This window comes from Balaenoptera physalus (assembly GCF_965194825.1).
Source record: "Balaenoptera physalus genome assembly, chromosome: 4".
Taxonomy (NCBI): Eukaryota; Metazoa; Chordata; class Mammalia; order Artiodactyla; family Balaenopteridae; genus Balaenoptera; species Balaenoptera physalus.
The window spans coordinates 69,598,017-69,625,191 of record NC_138891.1 but is presented as its reverse complement, the minus strand read 5'-3'; the positions used below and the strand labels follow the sequence as shown (position 1 = coordinate 69,625,191).

The following is a 27,175-nucleotide window of genomic DNA, read 5'->3' as shown; positions in this document are numbered from 1 at the left end:
GAAATTCTAATTTAATTAGTCTAGAGTGGCACCTGTGCAATGGTATCTTGTAATCACCGCAGAAAAGAAAATTTAAGTAAGTCTGGGAAGGCAATCATTAGATTTGGGAAAGGATAATGAAAACATCACCTAATAAATCTTCAAAAACCGTAAAAAAACCTAAACATCAATTGATAAGGCCTAATCTTTGTAAAGTCTGTTGCAATCTGCTTTCATATATTTTACTCATGTAATCCTGACAATGCTGATACCATTAAAATCACCTCCATTTTTAGATGAGAAAATTAATATGAGAAACTACATTTTCATCACTCATTTTATGACTGTCGTAAAAATACATATAAGTGAATGCATATGGTTAGTAGAGGAACTAGACCCGATTATTCCTTTCATTTTAAAGATCTGGTCCAACTTAGATCTCATATTTTTTCTTCATTTTCTTTGTCCCATTTTTCTTCCATGTGATGTGTTTTGTGTGATGTGTGTATGTATGTGCGTATTTTAATCTAATTAAGAGAATCATGGGTAGATGAGAAACAAGAGCCAAGACAGGAAAAGCCCAGTAGATCTAAGTGGGGGACAGAGTCACCCTTTAAGAATCTGATAAAAGCTATGAACGAACTCTCTCTGGACCCTTGAACAATGTGGGGTTTAGGGGTGCTGATTCTCTGCACAGTTGAAAATCCATGTATAATTTATAGTTGGCCCTCTGTATACACATCTGCAGACTCAGCCAATATGGATGGTGTAGTACTGAAAGATTTATTACCGAAAAAAATCCATGTATAAATGAACCCCTGTGCAGTTCAAACCTGTGTTGTTCAAGGGTCAACTAACTGTACATAGAAAGTCCTATATTCAGCTTAAGGTGTTTGCTTTCTGTTTTTTAATCATTTTTGTTTGTTTTCCAATAAACGAAGACTACTATAATGATCTGCCAAGAGGAAGAATAACTTATTTTTCCACTCTAGTGATCTATAAGGCAGCATCTGGCTTTTCCACCACAGCATGAGGATTATTAAAACGGACCTTAAACCTGACCATATATACTTTTCTTACCTTTATGAGAAGACTCTGACTTTGAGAAATGACGTGTGGAATTATGCTGGTTTGTAAAATGAGTGTAATCCAAATCCTCAGCCTCTGTCATGGTAGGTGGTAGTGGCCTGAAAAAAAGTTAGAATTTAAAGAGATACTCTAAGGCGTAATGACAACAATTCCACCTCTCACTGGATCACTTGGCAAAAACATTTTCAGTAGAAATACAAAGCCAGAAAATTTTAGAATCCTCATGTTAGTTCCTGGCCAGTTACATGACCTTGGATAAATTATTTAATCTTACTGTTCCTTTGTTCTGATGCACATAATTCAATTAAAACAAGTATTTTCTGAACACCTAATATGTGTGAGGCATTGTGCTAAGGGCTAGAGAAACAAAGATTAATGTTATCACTGCCATTAATGAGAAGTATACTTTGTTTTGGTAGGTATTACGAAGAAAAAGAGAAAGAAAGGAAAGGATAGAAGGGAAGAAAGTAATTAAGGGAGAGAGGGAGGCAGGTAAGAAGAGAGGACAGAGAGGGGACGCTGGCCAACATAGAAAATTTAGAGCAAAGTTCCTTAAACCACTAGGTGGCAGAGTAGAACTTAGAGAAGGAAAGGGCAGTAATATCAATACGTGTGCAACTTTTCATGTCAAAACAAGACAAACTGTAAAAAAAAATTGGGAAATTTTTAATACTCCAAACTTTCTATTATTTTACTTATATAACATAGATTTTTGCAAACATTTGGCACTGATTAAGTTAGGACAAAATCTCTCCCTTTTTTTGGTTGTTGTTTCCTAAAGGTGTGCTCAACATTTGCGTTAAAGCATGGAACCAGATGACGTTAAGACCTGCCAAATGTACAGCCATGTTGTAGGATGCTTCGTGTAATTATATATGCAATATGGAAAACATAAATATTTTGAAGTTTGGAAAGTTATGGTCGGTTTGGGTATAATGGGTTCTGTCATATAAGAATAAGGACAAGTAAGTGTTCAAATTTCTCACCCTGACCCAAGCGGTAGGTATCTCCCTGGGTAGTCAGTGTCTGGAAGAGGTCAGCATCGGATGTAAATTTGTGTATACATTGAGGACTATGCTATGGGCTCTACAGAGACGATCTCAACTTTCAGGATGAGTTTGCGTGGTGGCTATCATCTACATATTTTAGAGTTAGATTAGGTTAGATCAGGTAAGTGATCTAAGTTCACACAGTTCTTTAGTGGTAGAGCCAGGGCTCAAACTCAACTGGACTTCGAAACCAGTGCTCTTAACTACTATACTATGCTCTGCTACATAGGTGTGTATTTTTATCATCAGCATTATCTACATTCAAGATTATACAAACACACACACACATACACACAAGCACACATACTCCTTATACTTTCAAATGGTATGTGGCATATGTTTTTATACTTTCATACATTTTTATACACATATGATAAATATGAGCATAACAAATAACATGGCATTTTTCTTGTTTTTCTTTTTGAACCATTTGTTTACAAATATTAGAAATTAAATAAGTGCTTTCCTTTCATTATTCATGGATATTTATAACATTCGTCTTTCAAAAGTAACATAAGACTTGGCACGAACAGTTGAGACAAAGCAATCTGACTCCAGAATTAAGAAAGTTAACTAATGAAGTAACTTAGGCTCAAGGAAACAGGATTGGTAATCAGGGTGGCAGGGTCTATTTTTTACTCTTTATAACACCCTCATTAGGTGACTGGAAACTGGAGAAACACAAGCCAACTGGTACTGTCAAAAAAACTCTATGTTTATTGCCTCACCATCAACTCATCATCAAGGAAAGGGATGCTAAAGAGTGAAACAAAGTATAGGACACCAACGAATTCTCTAGGATCCCCCCATAAGGATGAACAAATCAATCTAGAATGCCCTCAGTTCTCTTGGTGTGCTGTTTTGTTCAATTTTTGATTACACGGAGAACAAATCTTGGCTTATTGCTTCCAGGGGTCCTACCAAATTATTTGTTGCACTGGAGACAGTTATTTCAGTTAAGGGTATTCATATCCAAAGTTGGAAAAATCCTGTTAACGAATAGCTTGTTTTACAGTTTTTGATGTATTAGGATTACTTGTTTCCAACTGCTCTTATGAAATGATGTGTATCTTTAAGCTGGTGATAAAGCCAAATATGCTTCAGAATTCACTCAAAATTCATTTCTTCAAGAAGCCCTCCTAGACACCTAGACTAGTTTAAGTGTCTCCTTATGCTCTGCTAACAACCTGTATTTTTCATCCTTAGCATTTAACACAATCATAATAGTTATTTGTATAATTATCTGTTTAGATTATAAATTTCATAAGAGCAGGAAACAACTTTTTTTGACTGCTGCTTACTTTAGTTCTGGACAATTTATTAGGGTGCTGAATAAATACTTGATAAACGAGTAAAGGGAGACAAATATATTTCATATTCATAAGAATACTGTAGGAACTAAATGAGATTTATAAAATCCTTAAGTTTTTCTAAGCGAAAAAGGCAAAAATAAAATACCAAGTAGTATTATTAATATACAATCCTATAGTTAAAACAATTTGGAACTTGGGTTGAAACTTTTTCCATTTACAAAGAATTGGAATCAACTCAGATTGCCAACTGGTTCTCTATTTTTTTAGACTAGAAATCTTATAATAGACAATGAAAATGACTTTTAACCATGACTGTTACACTGAAGTAAACGTCTTGAACGAGTAAGCTCCATGTTTCTCAATCCTTGAAACCATCTCTTTCTGTACAAATGGTTAAGTCAACTTCCACCATGATTAAATGTGAAAGAGGAAACCACAGACTCTAACCAGAAAGCCTACATTCTGATATTAATTGTGTAAGATACCTATAATAGGATAATAGGCTTTAAGTTTTAACTATGAAAATATAGGTTCCATAAAATTCTTACTCATTTTTGTTTTGCCATATATATAATCTTTCTGCAAAAGCTAGTTAAAGACAAATATTCCTCTTAATTCAAAAAAGACTTCAGTTCTACTAGTCATAGGCCACTTTTCACTCATTTACAATAGCCATTTTTAACACAGGATCATTTGATTATTCATAATCAAATATATCAAATATTTTAAAGAGTACCTATAACATTCCAGAAACTTGTTTTCAACTTTAATAAATCCTTTAAATAGACATTCCAGACTGTTCTATCATATGCTGTCAAAGTTATTGGTGTTCTAAACAGCCCAAGGACTACAAAGACTGCAAAATAACTAACTCTAAAGATGATTTTAATTCCCTTTATTAAAAAAAGCATAATATGCCACACCTATTTACCCGCTGAGAACAGTTTAGTTACTTCTTATTTTACTTGGCTGTTGCAGGGATGTAAATAAAGCTGAAGTATGTAGTTCTAAAATTTGCTTTAAAAGGCATTTGGCATGTGCATAACTAAAAGCTGGAAGAGGAACCAATTTTATACAATTAGACAAACTACACTACTGTTGCCCTAAAAGCTTTACAACCTGATATAATTTTCTGAAAGGTATTTATCTTCTGAAAGCCCACGGATTTAAAAGTAGAGTATGGCATTTTAAGGACACTATATTCTCTTTAAGGAAACAAGTCTGGTAGTTTAAGTGTGAGCAATGAGTGGCAACAACAGTGTATATTTTTCAGTGTGATAAAACTTATGTTTTAATAATTAATAAATATATTATTAATAATCAGGACCAAAATACAAAGTTTCAATAATTTAGAGTTTTCAAAATATTAGATTTAGTGTTACTTTTGTCTTTTTCTATTTAATGTTCTCTCTTCCTCTTCCAATCAATTTCCCTTTGAAAAGCAGCAGAAAGAAATAAAGAAAAAATAAAGTTTGCTTCCCCAGAGATTTAAATGTTGAGAATCTGCAGTGGAAAAACAGCAGACCCTCCATAACCATGACCCAAGACTGCTTGAGAGAAGTCAGAAAGTATACATAGCATAGCCACAGCTATTTGATCTAGTGGGATTTAGAACAATCTGCAATGACTCAAATGAGTGTTTGCCTAGGACGTTGAGACTCATATAGAAATGAATTTAGGTGTATGTAAATGCCATGCACACACTAATGTGACCATGAAACTCAGTAAAAATTTAAAACCTGAGATTTTACTTAGGAAAATGGTTAATCTCTTCCCTTCCTAGCTGAGGGCAGTCAATTCAGTGACTCCAGAGACAAGAACTTGGTCCTAACCGAAAGTACATCTTTCCTTCTATACCTCAGCTTCTGTAAAATTCTCCGTCTTCCTGATCTGACTTGTTCAACCCAATTAAAAACTGAAAACAAAGCTTGAAAATAACCCTGCAAGACTTGATACCACCTTACAACTGCATATTTCTGGATCTCCTCTCCAAGGAACAAATGCTCTTTTCAGGCAGCCAACATCTCCTTACTCACCCCAAGGTCAAGTTCCTCACTCCCCTTTTCAGGTGTCATCTTACCGTGCTGGCCTGTCATTCTTAGAATGGTGAGGTTCATCACTCTCTTTTGACTTTGAGTATGCCGATTTCGCTGTCTTGGGCTATGGGGAAAAAACAAGAAAAGAAAAACACACACATATGGAAAACAGCAAACAAACAGAGAAAGATTAGATTTATTAATTATCTAAATGATGTGAAACTCTCCTTTAGTAATTTCAGGTTACTTACATCCAGTTGAGCAACTTAAAATATTTTTAAATACAGCCACTCGGAGACAAAAAAAAAATATCATCATGAAAGTGTGTTGCAGGTTTTCAGTACAGCCAGATGAGTGGGCTAAACACACACAAACACGATCCCCCATAGAGATGCGCTTGGCCACCCATTATTAACAAAACAGCTGCACAGCAGCTGACGAGAACTGTAACTGATCAGGACCCTATCAGGCCTTCCAGGGACAGATGCCCTCCCCCATATTCTCTGCCTTAGCTCCTCTCTGAAGTACCTAGGTAATAGTATCTGGTGCATATTTCCTGAGTGGTCTTACAGATGTGAAAACCCCCGCCAAATGGAAGATGTTAACTTCTTGATGACCATGAGCACACAGCCCCCAGGCCTTCTAAAAATACTTTCCTGAAACCCACCGAGGAGTTCGGGCTTCTTGAGTACTAGCAGTCCCAGACTACTAGTATGGAGCCTTACAGTAAACGCTGCACTTTCCTTCCCCACAACCCGATGTCAGTAGAGTGGCTTTACTGCACATGGGTGAGCGGACCCAAGTTTGGTTCAATAACAGAACTGGCGGACTCCCAGAGTCTGTGGAATCTAGCTTCATGCTCTTAAGCTTATTTCTGAACATCTGACTTAGGGATGCTAATTTTCAAGCTCAGAAACTAAGGCATATTCATGCCAACTTTTCCAGGAGAGAAACAATTCCAGCACCAGTTACAGAATCTAGAAATGACAGAAGTCCTGATACTGCTAGAAATGTGGTCTTCCCCTTCCTTTCCTGATTTGCAATCTTTAAAAATACCTACTCCCTCATAGTTAACAAAGAACCTGAGTAACTCCTGGTCAACTACTTATGGCTTAATTTACGTAACAGAAGCATTTGGGAACCCTTCCACCAAAATGAAATACGTCTGTTAGGAAAAATCCTGAATTACTAAGGGTGTACAGGAGGGAGATAAATTAAATAATTAACATGCAAATAATATTTTCATCTGCTTTCAGACTCACAACTAGGTAGCTGAGCAACAGGCAATAGTAGAGCGATACTGTTATCATGCTTTCTCTGTCTTTGTTTTCCTCAAAACATGCTGAGACTGTGGCAGGATCAGAGACCCAAGGGAGGATTTTGTCTGAGAGAGGGAGGGAAGGGGGGAGGGGAAGAACAGTGCTAAACATCAACCATATCATGGACACACACCCTGGCTGCATCCTTCCAGCCTAGTACAAACTCCCTCCCTAAAAGCCTTTACTATATGAATTCTCACCCCCGCTCCTCTTTTGCATTTTTCGGCCAACTTGACCATGTATTTGTTAGCTGTCTATAGTTTGTCTTCCTCTCTACATTACACATTATTCTGGGGAAAATCTATCTTTGTCTTTCCCTGTAAGTCCAGAGTGGTCCTTTGCACACAGTAGCTAATGAGTAAGATCTGTTCAACTAAACTTGCAATCACCATATACAACAATTAGATTACAGGAGAATGAACAGCAGTCGCTGACTATTTTGTCTACTATTTCTGATTAACGAGGAGATGCTTACAGTTCAAGCTCATGCTAGAGGGTTTCATAAGCAATGATTGCTGGTGATAAGAATGGCCGTCAGTCTGCCATGGATCAAGTGATGTCAGAGGAAACAAGAGACAGCTGGCACATGATCAAGGAGGAAGGACAATATACGCAAACAGGGAAAGTTGAGAGGAGAGAAGGGTGCTGTGGAAATTTAAGAGCAAGTGAAAACACTACATTCTCCTGTAAGGCAAGCATAGTAAAACTAAGATTGCTCATGGCCAGAGGCACCTACCTGCATCTCAGTTGGTCTTAAAATGAAGGAAATGAGTTTTTCAACCTTAGCAGTAACTTTTTACATAGTTACTTTCAAGAATTCAATATGATTTTTCACAGTGAATCAACTTTTACAAGTCAGATTCACATATGCGATACAGATAATTTGTATACCCTGAATATATTTGTGAGCTTACCCTAAAAGAGGACTCCCCATTTCAGTTCTAACTGTATTTCTAATTAAAAACAAACAGACAGACCCTACCTTCCACTCGGGGTCATGCTTTCTTTTGTCCAAAGATGATTTCTCCCGTTCCCTGGCTTTCTTGTAAGCTTTCTTTTCTTCAGCCATTAGAAGTCTAGCGATTTCCTAAACAAAATCCAGTCAATATCATTGATTGCAAAGTTGCAGGTAGAAAATTGGGATAAATTGCAATAAAAACTGGGATATTTCCAAAGAATATCGGCTAAACAAATTAACTAACACGAACTCACCTCATCCTGAGCTACCTGAGCTGCTCTCATGTCCACCTGGGTAGCCTATGGTATAGAAAATACAAAAAAGTATAATTTAATTGGAATCTATGTTGTCCATTTAAAAAAAAAATCTTACATAAAAATAAATTGGTACTTGAAACTAGTGGTGATTAACACCCCTGAAGATGATAATCAGTTGGTATACTTTTGTTAGCCAGAGCAGGGTCTATTTTTATCAAATTCTACAGTGGATTCTTAGAGAATTATCAGAACTCAATAAAGGAGAGACAGGGATATGGAATTCTGTTGCTAATGCTTACGCAGTGAGTACAACTGGACACGTTATTCCTATTGTCTTGATTTTCCCACCCATAAAAAAGGTATCAGTTTCTTGAAAGAGAGAGGACTATAATGTCTATTATATAATGTCAAGATTGATTCAATTCATAAAAAACCCACTAATTCACCTAAAATTCTGTATTAAAGTGTGCTCACCAAAATTTCTTCTTCTTGCAGTTTTCTGGCAATTTCAGCATCATACCATTCCTGATCCCTGTTGGTCACTCGTGATGGAGTAGAGACCGCTTCTTTCATCACTCTGGGCTTCGTTCCTAGAAAAAAACTCAGTGCAGTAAGGCTACTGAGTGTGTTTTCTGAAAAGTTGCAAAATTTATGATAAAGAAATTTTTCTTCAGTATCTAACAGTGACAATACTGCCTCCACTCTAAAATTCAACGTAGGGTGTGCTGGAAATAATTGTTTCCCCTAGGCATGCCAGAGGTGATAAAGGTAATCCACACATTTAAAACAAAGTTACCCACCCAAACCTGCTTGGTAAAAACTGCCCTCTCACATAGTTTCTCCAGCAGTAGAAAATCATACAAGGAACTATAAGTGAGACTTTTGCAAAACAGGAAGTGAAAAAAAGATTAAGTCCCTGAAATAAAAAGAATTTAGAGAAAAGCAAGTTATTTGGAGTTTTAAAGAGACTAAACTGTCAAGGCTGGAGGAGGTGAGAGGCTTTCCATCTTTTTACCTCGGCCCTGCACACGTTACTTCAGCGGGAACAGAAACAGCCTCACCTGGGAGTTATGTGACAGTCCCTATTAACCAATCAGTGGCCCTGCCGTGGCTTCTGCTCTTATGGCCTCCAAACCCACTTGCTTTAGAGCTTTCCTATAGCTCTGATCAGCTTAATGTTGCTGAATTTTAGGGAAGATGTAACGTAAGTGAAATGTCAGAGGGCACAATGACCTTAGAGTTCTATTGTTCTGAGGAGAAAGGAACACCGGGACTGGTAGGGAATTTTGGCTTTTTACTTTGAAATTTTATAAGCAGCATATATTCCTTTTATAACTTTCAATTAAGTGGTAAATGCTAATGGTTATTCTAAAATTGTGGGTATTTACTTCTTTGCATCCTTTATAAATTACAATTATTCAAAAATGTGACTGTATTACATTCAAAAATAATAAAAAATTTTAATGCAGTGAATAAGATTAACTATCTGGAATAGTGACTCTCAGTAAATGGATTACTGAAGGGAGAAAGAAAATTTACTCCTAGTTGCCTATTTCTTTACATTAGAGGTTCTCAATCATGTCTATATATTAGAATCACTTGGAGTACTTTATATACACATGAAAATTTTTGAGCCAAACCCCTGAGATTCTAATGTAAGTAGCCTGGGTGAGATCTGGCCTTTGTTAGTTTATTTTAAATCTTACAGTTGATTCTTAATTGCAATTACCATTAGAACTACTAGTTTGGTGTATTATGTCCATCAAATTAACTGTACATGAAAATAATTTTTATCAAAATGCCTCAGCACATGATTCACTTGCTTTAAACAAAAGAGGAAAAAGGAAAGAAAAAAATACAACTAAATTCTGGGCAAATGAAGAGTTTAAATTATCTGGTGAAGCCTCTTTTTGAACTTTAAACCTAGCTTTGTGGTAAATCCAAAAGCCACAAACTCATCTGCCTTTCCACAAATAAAGACTATTAAACCTGGCTTTCTTACCTTCAGGTCTATTAGCACCTGATTACCCAGAATACAGAATCTACTTCAGCTTTACATTATCTCTAGAGCTACTGAATCTTACGCTAAGCTGGGCTGGTTTTAACACAGATTTCTGAGCAGTCTGGGACAGTCAGGAAACAGTGGTATACTCACTCCCAAGAGTAGATAAAACTCCCTGAGTTATGATTAGCTTAGTCATAACTAGAAGGGAAGATTTCTGGGAAAAATAAGTAAAATTAGATAGGGAGGTTGGCATTGGGAAAAGTCAGTGGACAAGACAGGTTGCTATACCATATGCCCTTCTACAGAAACGGCACTTCCACGAACAACCCAAAGCCTAGCTGAGGACGACAGGGGAGATCACACTTATGCCCTGCTCTTTCAATTTTACCATCTGGGGAAAGAAGTACAATGGAAATGTGCTCAGATTTGGAGAACTAAACTTTCTCCACTACTATGCCTCCTACTCTACACCACAAAATTAACTGAGAAAATATTTTGTTTTAATACCAATCAAAGATGCTTGGAAGGCATTCAAATGAAATAGTCAAACAAAGAGTCTTATTTGGTTTGAAAGGTGTTAAGACTGTGACCTCTTGGCAGTTAAAAAGAGAATTACACATGTGAATTCCTTGGCGGTCCACTGGTTAGGACTCCGCGCTTTCACTGCCAAGGGCTCGGGTTCAATCCCTGGTCAGGGAACTAAGATCCCGCAAACCACGCGGCATGGCCAAGAAAAAAAAAAAAAAGAGAGCGAGAGAATGACATATAGATCAATGGAACAAAACAGAGAGCCCAGAAGTAAGCCCATGCGTATATGTTCAATTAATTTATGGCAAAGAAGACAAGAATACACAATGGAGAAAGGACAGTCTCTTCAGTAAATAGTGCTGGGAAAACTGGACAGCCACATGCAAAAGAGTGAAATTTGACCACCAACCTATACCATACACAAAAATTAATTCAAAATGGTTTAAAGACTTGAACATAAGACCCAAAACAACAAAACTCCTAGAAGAAAACATAGGCAGTAAGCTTCTTGACACTGGTTTTGGAGATGATTTTTTGGATTTGACACCAAAAGCAAACTCAACAAAAACAAAAATAAGCAAGTGGGACTACAATAAACTAAAAAACTTCTTCACAGCAAAGGAAACCATCAACAAAATAAAAAGGCAACCTACAGAATGGGAGAAAATATTCACTAATCACATATCTGATAAGGAGCTAACATCCAAAATATATAAAGAACTCATACAACTCAACAGCAAAAACACAATCTGATTAAAAAAATGGGCAGAGGATCTGAATAGACATTTTTCCAAAGAAGACATACAGATGGCCAACACATACGAAAAGGTGCTGAACATCACTAATCATCAGGGAAATGCAAATCAAAACCACAGTGAGGTATCACACCTCACGCCAGCTAGAATAACTATTATCATAAAGACAAGAAATAACAAGTGTTGGCAAGGATGTGAAGAAAAGGAAACCCCTGTGCACTGTTGGTGGGAATGTAAATTGGTACAGCCACTATGAAAAACAGTACAAAAGTCCCTCAAAAAATTTTAAAAAGTTAGAACTACCATACAATCCAGTAATTTCACTTCTGGGAATTTATCTGAAGGAAATGAAAACACAAACTTGAAAAGATATATGCACCCTGTGCTTACTGCATTATTATTATTTACAATAGCCAAGACATGGAAACAACCTAAGTGTCCATTGAACAGATAAAGAAAATGTTAGATACACACACACACGTACACACACACACACACACACACACACACACACACACACACAGGAATATTATTCAGCCATAAAAAAGAATTAAATCTTGCCATTTATGACAACAGGGGTGGACCCTGAGGGCATCACGGTAGGTGAAATAAGTCGGAAAGAGAAAGGCAAATACTGTACGCTTTCACTTAAATGTGGAATCTAAAACAAAACAAAAAATCCTGAGCTCAGAGATACAAAGAATAGATTTGTGCTTGCCAGAGGGGGGGTGGGCAAAATGGGTGATGAGAGTCATAAGACACAAACTTCCAGTTATAAAATAAATAAGTCAAGGGGATGCAATTTACAGCATGGAGACTATAAGTACTGCATTGCATATCTGAAAGATGCTAAGAGGATAGATCCTAAAAGTTCTCATCACAAGAAAAAAAATTTGTAATTATGTATGGTGACGGATGTTAACTAGACTCATTGTGGTGATCATTTTGCAATATGTACAAATATACACTTGAAAGTAATATAATGTTATATGTCAACTATACCCCAATAAAAACAAACAGCTATATTTTGAGGTAATATCTCTCTAGGTCAAATATTTAGAGGGAAAAAGAAGAGTTTATTTGAACTCTTGATATATCTTTGGAACTTGCATGCCTCATAAGTAGACAATTTCTACAGCCTGGAATACTAGATTTCTGGACTGACAGGACTGCCCATTAAATGCAGTATACTCCGTACCAAAGGTGAAAAGAGCTTTTGTAAGTATATAATGAGGAACTTCAGATAGTACAGTGTAAGGTTGTCATTATAGAAAACAGAGATGCTCTAAAATGTTATTAAACATAGTTAATTCAAAGAAATTACCAAAATGGCTGCCTTCATTGTGGAAACCTAAACATAATTTGGAAACTAGCTTTCAAAACACCAGGTGAACCACACTTTCAAGAGTTCCACGTTCATTTCTTAATCAAATTCTTGCTTATCTTTTTCTGTTCATCATTCTCCAGTCTGAGGACACAAGAACCTCCCTCAATGAACACAAACAAAGCTTACCTTTCAAGAAATTCTGATAAAATAAAACTGTTAAAAGTACTGGTACTCAAGATAAACTTATCCCAAACTATGGAATAAGGTAATATGATGACACATGGATCCTGATACCATTCAACAGTATTTTGTAATAAGCCATTCTGACACTTGGGGAATATCATAGCAGAATGGTGTTTAACGGCTCTGAGAGGTTGGAAGTTGACTGGCAGAAAATTAATAAGCTGTTGTAATTTAGTAGCTCAACAGAGATGTTTACCCTCAAAGGTGGTATGGATTTACTGCCCTTTAGAAAATTAACCAATCTTATATTTAATTTAGCAATTTTATTCTGTATTCCATTTTCAACTGATTATAAAACCATGTCCTGCAGATCAATGCTCTTAGAACTGGCTCTCTGTTGTCCTGCCAGTTTCTTCATTATTAAGTTAAATAAAACTTTGGCCTATGCTAACAACTTTAAGAACTGTGCTTTCACAACAGCAAGAATAGACACCAGTATCTAATAATTATATTTTAATGTATCTTCTGACTTATTCTGGGTAGGTGGGGGGGAGGAGCATCGCAAATTCAGCCGCCTACAGGGCCCACGTAGGTAAAGTTTGCAAAGTAAGTTGAATATAAAATGACAGACGCAGCAGCTATGTTGTAGCCATTTTAGTAGCTGCCTAGTCACACTGTTTTTAAACCCTTATGCTATTAAAACATTTGCCTACAACTCCAGTACTAGGGCCTGTGAGTCAGGGTTTGTTTCATATTAGTTCCACCCTTTCTAAGCCTGTTCAAGATACCCTCAAGTATACTAAAAGCCATAAAGATTTAACCAGCCCTCAGAGCACACTTAGAAGGTTGGAGTCACAGAATCAGAAATGTAGAGGTCGATGTAATCACCATTCCTCCCCGGTATCTTTTGGACTCCAACATGTCTTTCTAAATCTGGATCCAGTGTAACTTACCCTACTCCAGGTAGATTTTATCACTCTACCTGGAGTAGATCATTATCTACTCCAGGTAGATTTTATCACTTCCTCCTCTACTGCCCCACAGCTCTTTGTTAAAAGTATATCAAATTTGCAATCGTTTGTCTACGTATCCATCTTTTTGGCTTGACTCATGAAACTTCTGTGGCTCAGATCCAAGCATCCATCCCCAAACATAAAGCCTGAGGCAAGAATATTTGTGGCAGATACTCATTTGGCTTGCTGAACTGAATTTTCATTTTCTTTATCACCAAGTCCTTTAAAAACTTAAAGGACTAACGTGATAGGAAGAGATAACATGAAAGGAAGAACCAAAAGAATCAACCTGAACTTGCAATCTAGAAACCACTTTCCAGACCAGAAGTAGAGGTTGGCTGGGCAACAGTGATGGAAGTAAGTAAGAACGGTCATCTCCTTGGTACTTTTTTCCCAATAATCCTCGCGTCTCTGTAAAACTTCCATAAGAGCAAAACAGAACTAGGGAGATGAGTATGGTCTAATTAAAACACCAGACAGGGCAGTACTATGACTTGCAGTGGTATAGCCACACGGAAGACATCATAGCGGCAGTTTCCAGACAAGAACAGAGAGAACCATTACTATGTCAGTGACGGACTTCAGAGTTAGGCCTCATGGATGCCAGAAATTTGAGGCTTAAGACTAATGTTCACCTCGTTCTTATGTAAGTACCAAGAACTTACCTCATATTGGCACTTCAGAACACCAACTGTAGAGTTAGAGTTGAAGATGGTTAAAGCACAGGAAGAAACTCAAGGCAATTGTTTTCAAACTTTAAGTATATAAGAATCACCTCCTGGTCTAAAACAAACCTGAATTGTCATGCTGCGCTCCAGAGATGGTAACATATGTAAGACCCAGAAATCTGAATTTTTAGGAAATAGCCCAGCTGATTCTGATGAAAACAAACTTGAGGCTCACTATTTGAAAAACGCTATCTTAAGAGATTGCCTATCCCATCTCTCACTTTACAGCTGGGAAAGATGAGGTCAAGAAAATCCAGTACTTCCAGCCCCACAGGTCTTCTAGTTAGGCAAATACTATGAAGGTGGTGTTACTAAACCTTCTGGGTTCACTGAATCAAAACCAGAAACTCAAGAGCATTGATTTGGTATCAGAATCTCTGATATATGGTCTTGGCAAATTAAAAATTGTATCTGGGATGGGTACCTCCACTGCAATCTGGAGCTGGAAGAATGCTGTAAGGAATGAGTGTATTCTCTTAGAAGGCAGAGATTTGAGATTAAGTAAATACCTTATTGTAATGTTTGGCTCCAGGATTTATTTCCAAGCCAGGAGCACAAACCAGAGAGAAAGGACAGGTTGTTTACGATGCTTATTAAATACATTTGTTTGTATGTATATACATGATACCAGAACTTCCAACGAGGCTGCCCTTTATTACCTGCGTCACGGAGTTGGTGCCGTTCCTCGCTCTCTGAGAAGGGAGGAGCCCTGGGCCTGTGCTTCCTCTCTCTGTGCTCACCTTGCCCATGGTCGCTTCTATATACAGCTTCCTTGCAGTGAAGCCCCGCTTTCTGTGAGGCCTCGGGAGAAAGCTGGTCTTGGTGCCTGGACTGTTTTTCCCAATTGCGAGTTCGATGGCTATGGTTAGTCTCCCAGTCTTCCGATTCAGTGCTCAGAAACACCTCACCACTGATCTTGGGGAGAGGAGGTCTTCGGGGCCTCTCGTGACCAGATCGTTTCCTTTCAGGCTGCTCAGTGTTAATTTGGGGATCGTCCCTCACTTTACCCAAGCTAGAGGATGAAAGAGGTTTCTCTGATGAACAATGCTCTTCCAGTTCTTCCAAGTTCTCCTGTGGATGTTTCGATTTCTCCTTTCTCTGCTTCACAGTCTTTTCCTCACTTTGGAGTCTATAAGACTTTGAGAATCCAGAACCCAACTCCCTTGCCCTCCTTGACCGTGGCTGGTCTGAGCGGAGGTGGAGGAATGTGAAAAATAGAAATGCAAGTTAACTTAATGAGAGTATGAACTCACTACAGGACAGAGGCAGGGCCCAAGTTTAACATATTTTAAAAAGAGGAAGATGACTTTTCCAATTTAACAAACTGAAACGAAGGGATGAGCATTTGCTGGAATGGTCCATGCCTACATGAAGGATTCTGGGTACATAGCCAGAAAGGTAAAAAACTAAAATGAAAGTAAGTGAAAAAAAGTAAATCTGAAAGAAGAGCTTGATCATGATTAGCAAAGAGTTAACACATACTTTAATATTTGCCAATAACAAAGATTCTAGTCATTAAATGTTTAATTCTATTTATAAAACCAATTTGGAACTAGTATATGGGGGAAAAGTGAGAGTTGAGGGAGTCTTATAAAACAGAAAAAGAACTAACTTTGTGATTCCAGTCAGAGACTTTCAAATATTCTTATTGGAAATAACAATAAATCTATGTCAGAATACTGCTAATTTCTACTTAGTCCACTAGAGTGATGATCCACAGATTTTCGTGTTCCTCTGTCCTCTCCCCATAGGTGGCCAAAGCCAACACTCCCAGCCATGTTACAGTTCAGGAAGAAGAGGGAGTAAAGGAGAATTTTAAGTGAGTAAATGCCCATATTATCTTCGGAAAACTCTGTTCCTAATCTTACTTGAAATTCTTCAGAGGAAAAAAATTAAAAAGAGATGCCATAACAGAATACATAAAAAGGAGTCACTTCCTAAATACATTTCAAAAAACTTTATGATATTGTTTTCTGGCTATAAAAATACAATATGTGCTAAATATACAAGTCCCTAAGTTTAACACAAACTGCAGAAACCTATTGATAGCACACAGATGGGTGCTTTTTTGTCAGGTCTCATTTAAGAACAAGCAAACTGTGAAAACAAAGGAAGTAAATTAACAATGCACATTGCAAGAGCATATTTATTTTAACATTTTCTAAGACTTTTACTTTAATTGGGAAGTAACAAAAAGAAATCCTAATTCCGTGGAAGATTGCTAAAATAGCCAAGATTCCCTGTTGGAATTAGTCACTTGCTGAACTGCTTTTGAAACAGCTACCGTAATTGGGTGGGATGCAGAAAAAATAAACGACCATAAATTTCCTTAGTTATTAGGGGTTTTGTTTGCTTGTTTTGGGTTTTTTGTTTTTGTTAAAGTGTGTTATGGTTATATAATGAAGGAACAGAGGTAGGGGAGATGTGTTAAATGTATCTCTTATGCCATAAGCTTCCACTAAAAACTCCAAATTGTTTCCTCTTGAGCTTTCCAGAAGGAAAGAACATTTGCCTCAGAGATGACATCTAAATTAAAATCTGTCTTCTAAAAAGCCTGTAGAGGTATTTATCTTCATAATTTATGGTAAAACTTATTTTTTACAAAAGCAGAAGTGAAACAGAACAATTACTCTCTGTAATAAAATAAAGTATCTACTCTTTTAACCAAACTGTTATTTTAGGAGTATCTTGACAGCTGAGAAAGAATCAATTCACTACTGCTGTGAATTAACATAATACTGACCAGCTACATAAATGGTGACCACAACTAGGAGACAATGGTTTAGTGTTAATACCTATGTTCCCACAGAAAACTGCAGGAGTGAAGCCTGCCTTTAAGCCCAAAAAGAGACAAGAAAGGTTTTGTTTTCAACATGGATTTGTCAAGTTAAGACTGTTTTGTTTTTTATTTTTACTTCTTTCTAAAAAGTTAACAAATATTAGTAGTTTTATTTTAGGGAAGTGTGTTGCAAGAATTAGAACAGAGCTGTCACTATGTTTTCACAGAGTTGACAGGAAAAAATATTTATTGTGATCACTTGTGATATCTTTAAACCTGGGAAAGAAAAAAAAAAAAAGACAGGGGTGGAGGAATCTGTCTGAATCCTTTAAAACCCAGTCCAGTTAAGGATTGAGACTTTTATGTTTCTTGAGACCAAGTTATTTGGCAAATATAATTAACTTCCTTACAGCCAATACATACATGCATATATATGTATATATGTATACATATATATACACCCACACATATGTTTGCATATATATATATATGCATATATATATGTTTGCATATATATGTATGCAAACATTTGATTTGTGTGCTTCCATGTTTGTCTTTCAAAATAAAATGATTTTTGTTTAAATAGACAAAATACTATGTAGTACACACATTACATTACTATATGTATAAATAATAGTACTTTAGAGTTTATAAGTCTTCAGAAAAATTACATTGTTTAATCTTCTCAACATCCATGCGAAGGATTTATTTTTAGAATCTCCATTTTAGAGATGAGAAAAAGGCTTAGAGTGATTACAGTAGATAACTTCCTTAACATTACAATGTTTCTAAGGAATGGATGAAACGTGAATCAAGGTCTAATGACTCCAAAGACCATGACTTAAAGTCTCTAATATGCTTGCAATACAGGTAAGTGGCTTTGAAAAAAAAACATGGATTCATAAATGAATAAGATATACCATTTCAATTGATATAAATCTGACAGATGTTTTGGATAATTTAAGATTTGTAGAAAATCTATAAATGATTATTCTTAAAAGGTTAATTTATTAAAGTTTAAGTAAAATGAAAGCTAAAACGACCACTTCTGTAATGATTTGCTGTGATTATTATAAGACAGACAAAAATCATATTGCACGCAAAGAAGTACAATTAAAGAATATCCCTTATGTGTTGGGAAAGGACCACTGCAAAGAACATAAGGCTGCTTTGTAAATATGAGCTGGACTGCAATATGGTTTCTGTGGAACTCAACTTAGTCTAACTCAAAGGCATATAAATGAAGATCACGTGTTCAGCGATACATCGTCTCCCGACAACAACACAACTGAAGAGAAATTCCAACAGTACTTTACAGGCACATTCTCAGAAGGTCACTGTTTTCTCTAACCAATCCCCCCCAGCTCCAAAAAAGTAGCATATATGCCATTCTCCATAACTTTACAAAAGCAGTTAAATAGAGATTTGTAAAAATTTTAGGTGTCCCTGAAAATCCACTGAATTCTTAACACAGTCTAGAGAGATGAATCAGTATGTCAGCACTCTGGTCAAAACCACCAGGTTTGAGTCCCAATTCAAGTTAGTATAAGGTTTTAATAGAGGAATGCTAAAATTAGTACTTTAGTGTACTTAATTTACTTACCACCCTAATGTTTTATGCCAGACCACATTTCTAAGATTTTAATTAAAGCTGACGAGTAACTCTTTACCTTCTGACCTCTAGTACAGAAAAATACGGCAATAATTTTTCTTTTTAAATGATGTATCACATTTGATTAGAAAAACCAGCATAAGAAAAATGGCTATCAAAAAAGAGCTGAGCATTTTACATATGGAAGAACAGCACACCAAGCAATAAGTAGAGAATCAACCTGCTTACTGATTGAGTTATAGAGCTGAGCTCTACTGATTAGGGTAGATTTAGAACAATGTGACTGCAAGACTCAAACTATAATAATCCTATCACCTACCTATATGTATCTTTCATTCTACTCATCAAAGACAAATACCTACTTACCTTTTATAATGAAATTATAGAAAAGCAATTGACAATTAATTTTCAAGGAACTTGGGGATTACTGACCTTAAAATCTTTACTCTCTAGAAGCTGCTTTTAGATTTTATTTAGCTGGTATCCTAAGTATGGTCTCCAAGCTGAACTACAATAAATACTGACACTAAAAACTCTAGGAAATGTCTTTCCTTTGACAGATCTTTAAAAAGGACTGAACAATATTTGCCAATACTCATTTCCCAGCACACTTTTAAGATAAAGAATCACCACCACCACAAGTGCCACCACCACACCATCACCACCACCACCACATTGCAAAAGCAAGCACTAGAGAAGGGATCTCTCTATCTCAGAAATTTTTCTATATGGTAATCAAATAGCAAAGAGAGCATCAAGAGCAAAAAATGAACAGAGAATCTTAAAATTCAATTTTGTCATCAGCAGGCTAACCCATTGGCCTAGGTTTAAAAGATAAGAAGCATGGAAAAAAAGCTTTGGTATCCAGTAACTGATAAATCCTGTACCTCCTTTATTATTTGTGCCACTTTGCTGCTTCAAACAGTACTGCCCAGATTTCCTTGAGAAAGATCAAGCCCAGAGACTCATATGCCACTTTTCCACACCCCAGTTTATGTGCTTAGAATGTAATACAACATTCCAAGTAGCAACAGTGCAAAAGAATGCATGCCAAATTTTCCTAAACTATATTCAAGTTTTAACAGCCATAAAAATGGCTCTGGTCATCCAACTAAAGAACAGATGAATTTATTAGATAAGATAAAATTCCACCACAAATCTAAAGGGGCCCTAGGGTCACTTTACAGACAGATTTAAAGGGGTGTCTTGCAACTGAGTCTAAGGATAGAGTAGGTCATGATGCAAGAACTTACCTCCGTCTTCATAATAGTAACTATCACCATAAGCATTGGCTCCAGGGGACTCTGGAAAGTGTTTTTTTCGCTTTTTCTCTTCCTGTAACTCTTTTTCTTGCAAGAGTCGAGCTATGTCCTGCAAATACAAAGAGAAGGGAAATAAATGTTACCAGAGAATGAACAAACTCCATACAGTGACCCTACAGGTCAATGGCCTGACATTCCACTGCCAGGCTTTTGTGGCTCTGCCTCCAGCTAGGCTCTCTAGACGTTCCGCTGTTAAGCTCATTCTGTCCAAATGCCACAGATGACTGCTCAATAGGAAGGGCACAAGATCCAGATGAGAGGGAAAGGTTTTTTTAATTGAGTTTAAATCTAACTCAACTTGAAGACATTCAAATGTAATGTTCCTAAAGCTGGTTATAGAACAGAATTTTTTAAATACATATTTACGGGCCCTTTTTCCAAGATGATGATTCACTAAGTCTGAATGAGGAAGAGTACCATAATCTCTAAACTTTTATAAACTGTATTTACAATGTCATTTAAAAACGTTTTTAAAAGAATTTTTCAGTTGATTCTGATTTAGCTTTGCATTAGAGGACCACTGTCTTAACTATCAATAAAAAAGAGAAAACAGTCTTCCTCCTGTCTCCCCTCTGCTCTATCTCCAGGCAAGTTTTTAGCAGTTACTGAGTGATGAATAATAACATTCTGACTGCGTCCCCTAAACGATTACTGCCCCCATGAAAACAAAGGTATATACAAATAACTGCAATACAACTAAATTATAAATGCCTCAAAAAAGAGGGTAAAATGTCTATGGGAGCACAAAAGAGGGAATATTATTTCTACTCAAACGGATTAGTTCAAGGCTTTGCATTAATGTTAGGTTTTGAACAAAGAACTGGATTCCAACAGGCAAGGGAAGAACAGAGAACAACATCAGCAAAGTTATAAATATTTTAATGGGCGTCAATCTAGGGAACAACCAATAGTCCAATTAGAACACTGGATGTGGGGTGTTACAGAGAAAGGTGAGGTTAAAAAACCAGGCAGAAGCTGGATCATAGGCTCCCTTTACAGACAATCTTAAGAAGCCTGACGTCTGTAATGTAAGGGATGAGGGGTTCCTAAAGGTTTTGAGCTAGAAAGTGACAATGTTCTGAATTTGAAGATTATTTCTATGAAAGGCCCAATAAAATAGCACATAAACTTTGTTCACGTACACTTTTTTGGAAAGAAGATCCCTAGCCGTCATCAGATTCTTAAAGATCTTACAAATATGGCAACAATACTCACCGATGCAAATGGTAATAACAGCCGTAGGTAGTTTGAGGGGCTAACTTCTTTATATTTACAATGAGGAATATAAGATGTGCTCAGATGTAAATGGTGCAAATTTTGAGGCAAGAATTAATCACTATTCTTCTTTTTGTAATTTTCTGAATAAGTCAAAGTGAAGAATATACTAAGACTGCAAGGCAAATAAAATTCATCTGAATGACTCAATTTCTCTTATATCAATGTAGAAATAAGTTGGATACTGAGGCTAGGTAAATTAGCAAACATTATCCATATACCTGGCTTTTAATATTCACAAAATAGCCTTACAAATCTGACTTTATGTTAAGTACATGCCTAAATTCAAACTTATAAATATACTATTAACATATATCCTTTAACTGATTTCTATGCTGGAAATTTCTCATAAGTCTGTAAAATATATACATATATATTGATAAGTAAACCATGTAAAAGCACTCACAAAATACTGCAGCTCAGAATGAAAGGTAAAGAACACAATCCCACTTAAAACACAAGTATAATTTTCATGCAAAGAAATCTGAATATCTAATACTTTGATGGAAAAAAATCCCCTAAACCTAAAGAATAAGATGATTTTCTTTTTCCCTTCCAGTTCAAGTCAGAGATGCTTTAGAGACACTGGGAGAGAAACATTAACTACTAAAATGGATTTCTTTGGGCCTGAATTCTTTATCTGTAAAATAAAAGGTCTGAACTACTCAACCTTAAAGTCAAATGTCTTGACACCCTAATGCACCATTTTAATAAATCTGGGAGTGTTACCAGGTGCCATCCCCTGTGCCAGGTTCATTGTATTTGATGTCTTGCAAAGCAATATACCAGTCAGTTAGGAAAAGAGAGAGGTGTGACAAGATAATTTATTCTCCCCAAAGTAATATCTGTTACAGAGCTTCCCAAATCCCTATTTATTTTACTGCAAAAGTAGGAAGAAAATGTAAACACTTCCCTGAGTTGTCATGTTTACGAAGCACCCAACACTCATTTTCCTAAGTGGTTTGTTTTACTGAAAACAAAAAGTTTCCCTTGATATAACTGAATAAAAATATAAAGGAAAATTACCAGGTCCAACTGCCAGTAGAAATTGTTCAACTGTACTCCAGGGACTTTATAATTGCTTTGCTGCTATTGAATTTAGTCCTAATGAATACATAGTAATAAACCTTCTCAATGTGAAGAGCCAAAGATGAACCATAGAGAAACAAAGGTGATGCCCCTTTTGTACAATGCGTTAGCTAGTCAAAAGGAGGGCTCTTAACCAAGTAGAATAATAATAATCATAATGTGTCATGCACCTTAGCACCCAAACCTTTTGCTCTTCTAACCTCTCAGCTCTTTTCTGAGTAAGCTTCTTCTGTCTGAGAAGAACAAGAACAGCTAGCTAGACTTGAGGAGGGAAAGGATAAAGGAGGGAAAGGAAAATTGCTGCTGTATTATAAACCGTGGTTTAGCCCAAGTCAGTTTTCTTCCCTGCTTTCCAACATTACTGCACAATGGGTTTAGTTAGGTGATTTCAATATAAAAAAATTCCCCTGAAACAAGCTGAAGATGGCAATTATTAGTCACAATGCTTGGATGCAGCTTAGTCACCCCTGACATAAACAACCTCCTTAGTCTTCAGCTTCCTTCCTGTTAAAGGTTAGTCTAGAACAGCATTTCCCAAGCTCTGTTTCTGAGAACACTGGTATCAAAAGTTTCTCCAAAAAAAACAGAAAGCATTCAATAGAAAACATGTATTAGGGTCCTCGGGAAGATGGCGGAAGAGTAAGACGCGGAGATCACCTTCCTTCCCACAGATACAGTAGAAATACATCTACACGTGGAACTGCTCCTACAGAACACCCACTGAACGCTGGCAGAAAACGTCAGACCTCCCAAAAGGCAAGAAACTCCCCCCGTACTTGGGTAGGGCAAAAGAAAAAAGAAACAACAGAGACAAAAGAATAGGGACGGCACCTGCACTAGTGGGAGGGAGCCGTGAAGGAGGAAAGATTTCCACGCACTAGGAAGCCCCTTCGCGGGCGGAGACTGCGGGTGGCAGAGGGGGGAAGCTTCGGAGCCACGGAGGAGAGCGCAGCCACAGGGGTGCGGAGGGCAAAGCAGAGAGGTTCCCGCACGGAGGCTCGGCGCCGAGCAGCACTCTCCAGCCCGAGAGGCTTGTCTGCTCCCCCGCCGGGGCGGGCGGGGCTGGGAGCTGAGGCTCGGGCTTCGGTCGGATCGCAGGGAGAGGACTGGGGTTGGCGGCGTGAACACAGCCTGAAGGGGTTAGTGCACCACAGGTGGCCGAGAGGGAGTCCGGGAAAAAGTCTGCAGCTGCCGAAGAGGCAAGAGACTTTTTCTTCCCTCTTTGTTTCCTGGTGCGCGAGGAGAGGGGATTCAGAGCGCTGCCTAAACGAACTTCAGAGACGGGCGCGAGCCGCAGCTACCAGCGCGGATCCCACAGCAACAGGGGCGCAGAGGGAAAAACGGAGAGATTCCCGCACGGAGGCTCGGCGCCGAGCAGCACTCTCCAGCCCGAGAGGCTTGTCTGCTCCCCCGCCGGGGCGGGCGGGGCTGGGAGCTGAGGCTCGGCTTCGGTCGGATCGCAGGGAGAGGACTGAGGCTGGCAGCGTGAACACAGCCTGAAGGGATTAGCGCACAACAGCTGGCTGGGAGGGAGACCGGGAAAAAGTCTGCAGCTGCCGAAGAGGCAAGAGACTTTTTCTTGCCTCTTTGTTTCGCGGCGCGCAAGGAGAGGGGATTCAGAGCGCCGCCTAAACGAACTCCAGAGAAGGGCGCGAGCCGCGGCGATCACCGCAGACCCCACAGCAACAGGGGCGCAGAGGGAAAAAACGGAGAGACTCCCGCACAGAGGCTCGGCGCCGAGCAGCACTCACCAGCCCGAGAGGCTTGGCTGCTCGGCGGGCGGGGCTGGGAGCTGAGGCTCGGGTTTCGGTTTCGGTTGGATCGCAGGGAGAGAACTGGGGCTGGCGCGTGAACACAGCCTGAAGGGGTTAGCGCACCACAGCTGGCTGGTAGGGAGTCCGGGAAAAAGTCTGCAGCTGCCGAAGAGGCAAGAGACTTTTTCTTGCCTCTTTGTTTCGCTGAGCGCAAGGAGAGGGGATTCAGAGTGCCGCCTAAACGAACTCCAGAGAAAGGCGCGAGCCGCGGCGATCAGCACGGACCCCAGAGACGGGCGTGAGACGCTGGGGCTGCTGCTGCCGCCTCCAAAAAGCCTGTGTGTGAGCACAGGTCACTCTCCACATCGCCCCTCCCGGGAGCCTGTGCAGCCCGCCACTGCCAGGGTCCCGTGATCCGGGGACAAGTTCCCCGGGAGAACGCACTGCCCACCTCAGGCTGGTGCAACGTCACGCCGGCCTCGGCCGCCGCAGGCTCACCCCGCCTCCTCTGTACACCTCCCTCCCCGCGGCCTGAGTGAGCCAGAGCCCCCGAAGCAGCTGCTCCTTTAACCCCGTCCTGTCTGTGCGGGGGAATAGACGCCCTCAGGCGACCTACACGCAGAGGCGGGTCCAAATCCAAAGCTGAACCCCAGGAACTGTGCGAACAGGGAAGATAAGGGGAAATCTCTCCCAGCAGCCTTAGAAGCAGCGGATTAAAATTCCACAAACAACTTGATGTGCCTGCATCTGTTGAATACCTGAATAGACAACGAATCATCCCAAATTCAGGAGGTGGACTTTGGGAGCAGGATATATTAATTTTTCCCCTTTTCCTTTATTTGTGAGTGTATATGTATATGCTTCTGGGTGCGATTTTGTCTGTATAGCTTTGCTTTACAATAGCTTTATTTTACTTCACTATATTATAGCCTCTTTCTTTCTTTCTTTCTTTCTTTCTATTTTTTCTCCCTTTTACTCTGAGCCGTGTGGACGAAAGGCTCTTGGTGCTCCAGCCAGGCATCAGGGCCGTGCCTCTGAGGTGGGAGAGCCAACTTCAGGACACTGGTCCACAAGAGACCTCCCAGCTTCACGTAATACCAAACGGCAAAAATCTCTCAGAGATCTCCATCTCAACATCAAGACCCAGCTTCACTCAATGACCAGCAAGCTACAGTGCTGGACACCCTATGCCAAACAACTAGCAAGACAGGAACACAGCCCCATCCATTAGCAGAGAGGCTGCCTAAAATCATAATAAGGCCACAGACACCCCAAAATACACCACCAGACGTGGACGTGCCCGCCAGAAAGACAAGATCCAACCTCATCCACCAGAGCTCAGGCACTAGTTCCCTCCACCAGGAAGCCTACACAACCCACTGAACCAACCTTAGCCACTGGGGACAGATACCAAAAACAACAGGAACTACGAACCTGAAGCCTGTGAAAAGGAGACCCCAAACACAGTAAGATAAGCAAAATGAGACGACAGAAAAACACACAGCAGATGAAGGAGCAGGGTCAGAACATACCAGACTTAACAAATGAAGAGGAAATAGGTAGTCTACCTGAAAAAGAATTCAGAATAATGATAGTAAGGATGATCCAAAATCTTGGAAATAGAATAGACAAAATGCAAGAAACATTTAACAAGGACGTAGAAGAACTAAAGAGGAACCAAGCAATGATGAAAACCACAATAAATGAAATTAAAAATACTCTAGATGGGATCAATAGCAGAATAACTGAGGCAGAAGAAAGGATAAGTGACCTGGAAGATAAAATGGTGGAAATAACTACTGCAGAGCAGGATAAAGAAAAAAGAATGAAAAGAACTGAGGACAGTCTCAGAGACCTCTGGGACAACATTAAACGCGCCAACATTCGAATTATAGGGGTCCCAGAAGAAGAAGAGAAAAAGAAAGGGACTGAGAAGATATTTGAAGAGATTATAGTTGAAAACTTCCCTAATATGGGAAAGGAAATAGTTAATCAAGTCCTGGAAGCACAGAGAGTCCCATACAGGATAAACCCAAGGAGAAACACACCAAGACACATATTAATCAAACTGTCAAAAATTAAATATAAGGAAAACATATTAAAGGCAGCAAGGGAAAAAAAACAAATAACACACAAGGGAATCCCCATAAGGTTAACATCTGATCTTTCAGCAGAAACTCTGCAAGCCAGAAGGGAGTGGCAGGATATACTTAAAGTGATGAAGGAGAAAAACCTGCAACCAAGATTACACTACCCAGCAAGGATCTCATTCAGATTCGATGGAGAAATTAAAACCTTTACAGACAAGCAAAAGCTGAGAGAGTTCAGCACCACCAAACCAGCTTTACAACAAATGCTAAAGGAACTTCTCTAGGCAAGAAACACAAGAGAAGGAAAACACCTACAATAACAAACCCAAAACATTTAAGAAAATGGGAATAGGAACATACATATCGATAATTACCTTGAATGTAAATGGATTAAATGCTCCCACCAAAAGACACAGGCTGGCTGAATGGATACAAAAACAAGACCCATATATATGCTGTCTACAAGAGACCCACTTCAGACCTAGAGACACATATAGACTGAAAGTGAGGGGATGGAAAAAGATATTCCATGCAAATGGAAATCAAAAGAAAGCTGGAGTAGCAATTCTCATATCAGACAAAATAGACATTAAAATAAAGACTATTACAAGAGACAAAGAAGGACACTATATAATGATCAAGGGATCGATCCAAGAGGAAGGTATAACAATTGTAAATATTTATGCACCCAACATAGGAGCACCTCAATACATAA

The 27,175-nt window shown here is 38.6% G+C and overlaps 1 protein-coding gene across 12 annotated transcripts in view; it reads right to left on the bottom strand.

The window, feature by feature from the left end:
- CCDC50 (coiled-coil domain containing 50) overlaps positions 1-27,175 on the bottom strand; it is a 115,044-nt gene that overhangs the window by 50,259 nt on the left and 37,610 nt on the right. For 7 of the 12 annotated variants that reach the window (XM_082461522.1, XM_082461516.1, XM_082461523.1 and 4 more), the window contains 7 exons: positions 20,184-20,301; positions 15,199-15,726; positions 8,475-8,590; positions 7,998-8,042; positions 7,768-7,872; positions 5,511-5,590; positions 1,060-1,166 (listed from right to left, as the gene is read on the bottom strand). In XM_082461522.1, the coding sequence (XP_082317648.1) occupies positions 1,060-1,166; positions 5,511-5,590; positions 7,768-7,872; positions 7,998-8,042; positions 8,475-8,590; positions 15,199-15,726; positions 20,184-20,301 (1,099 nt within the window). Of the gene's footprint in view, positions 1-1,059; positions 1,167-5,510; positions 5,591-7,767; positions 7,873-7,997; positions 8,043-8,474; positions 8,633-15,198; positions 15,727-20,183; positions 20,302-27,175 lie in introns of all 12 variants that reach the window. The other 5 variants (XM_082461519.1, XM_082461518.1, XM_082461525.1 and 2 more) reach the window with 4 other exon arrangements.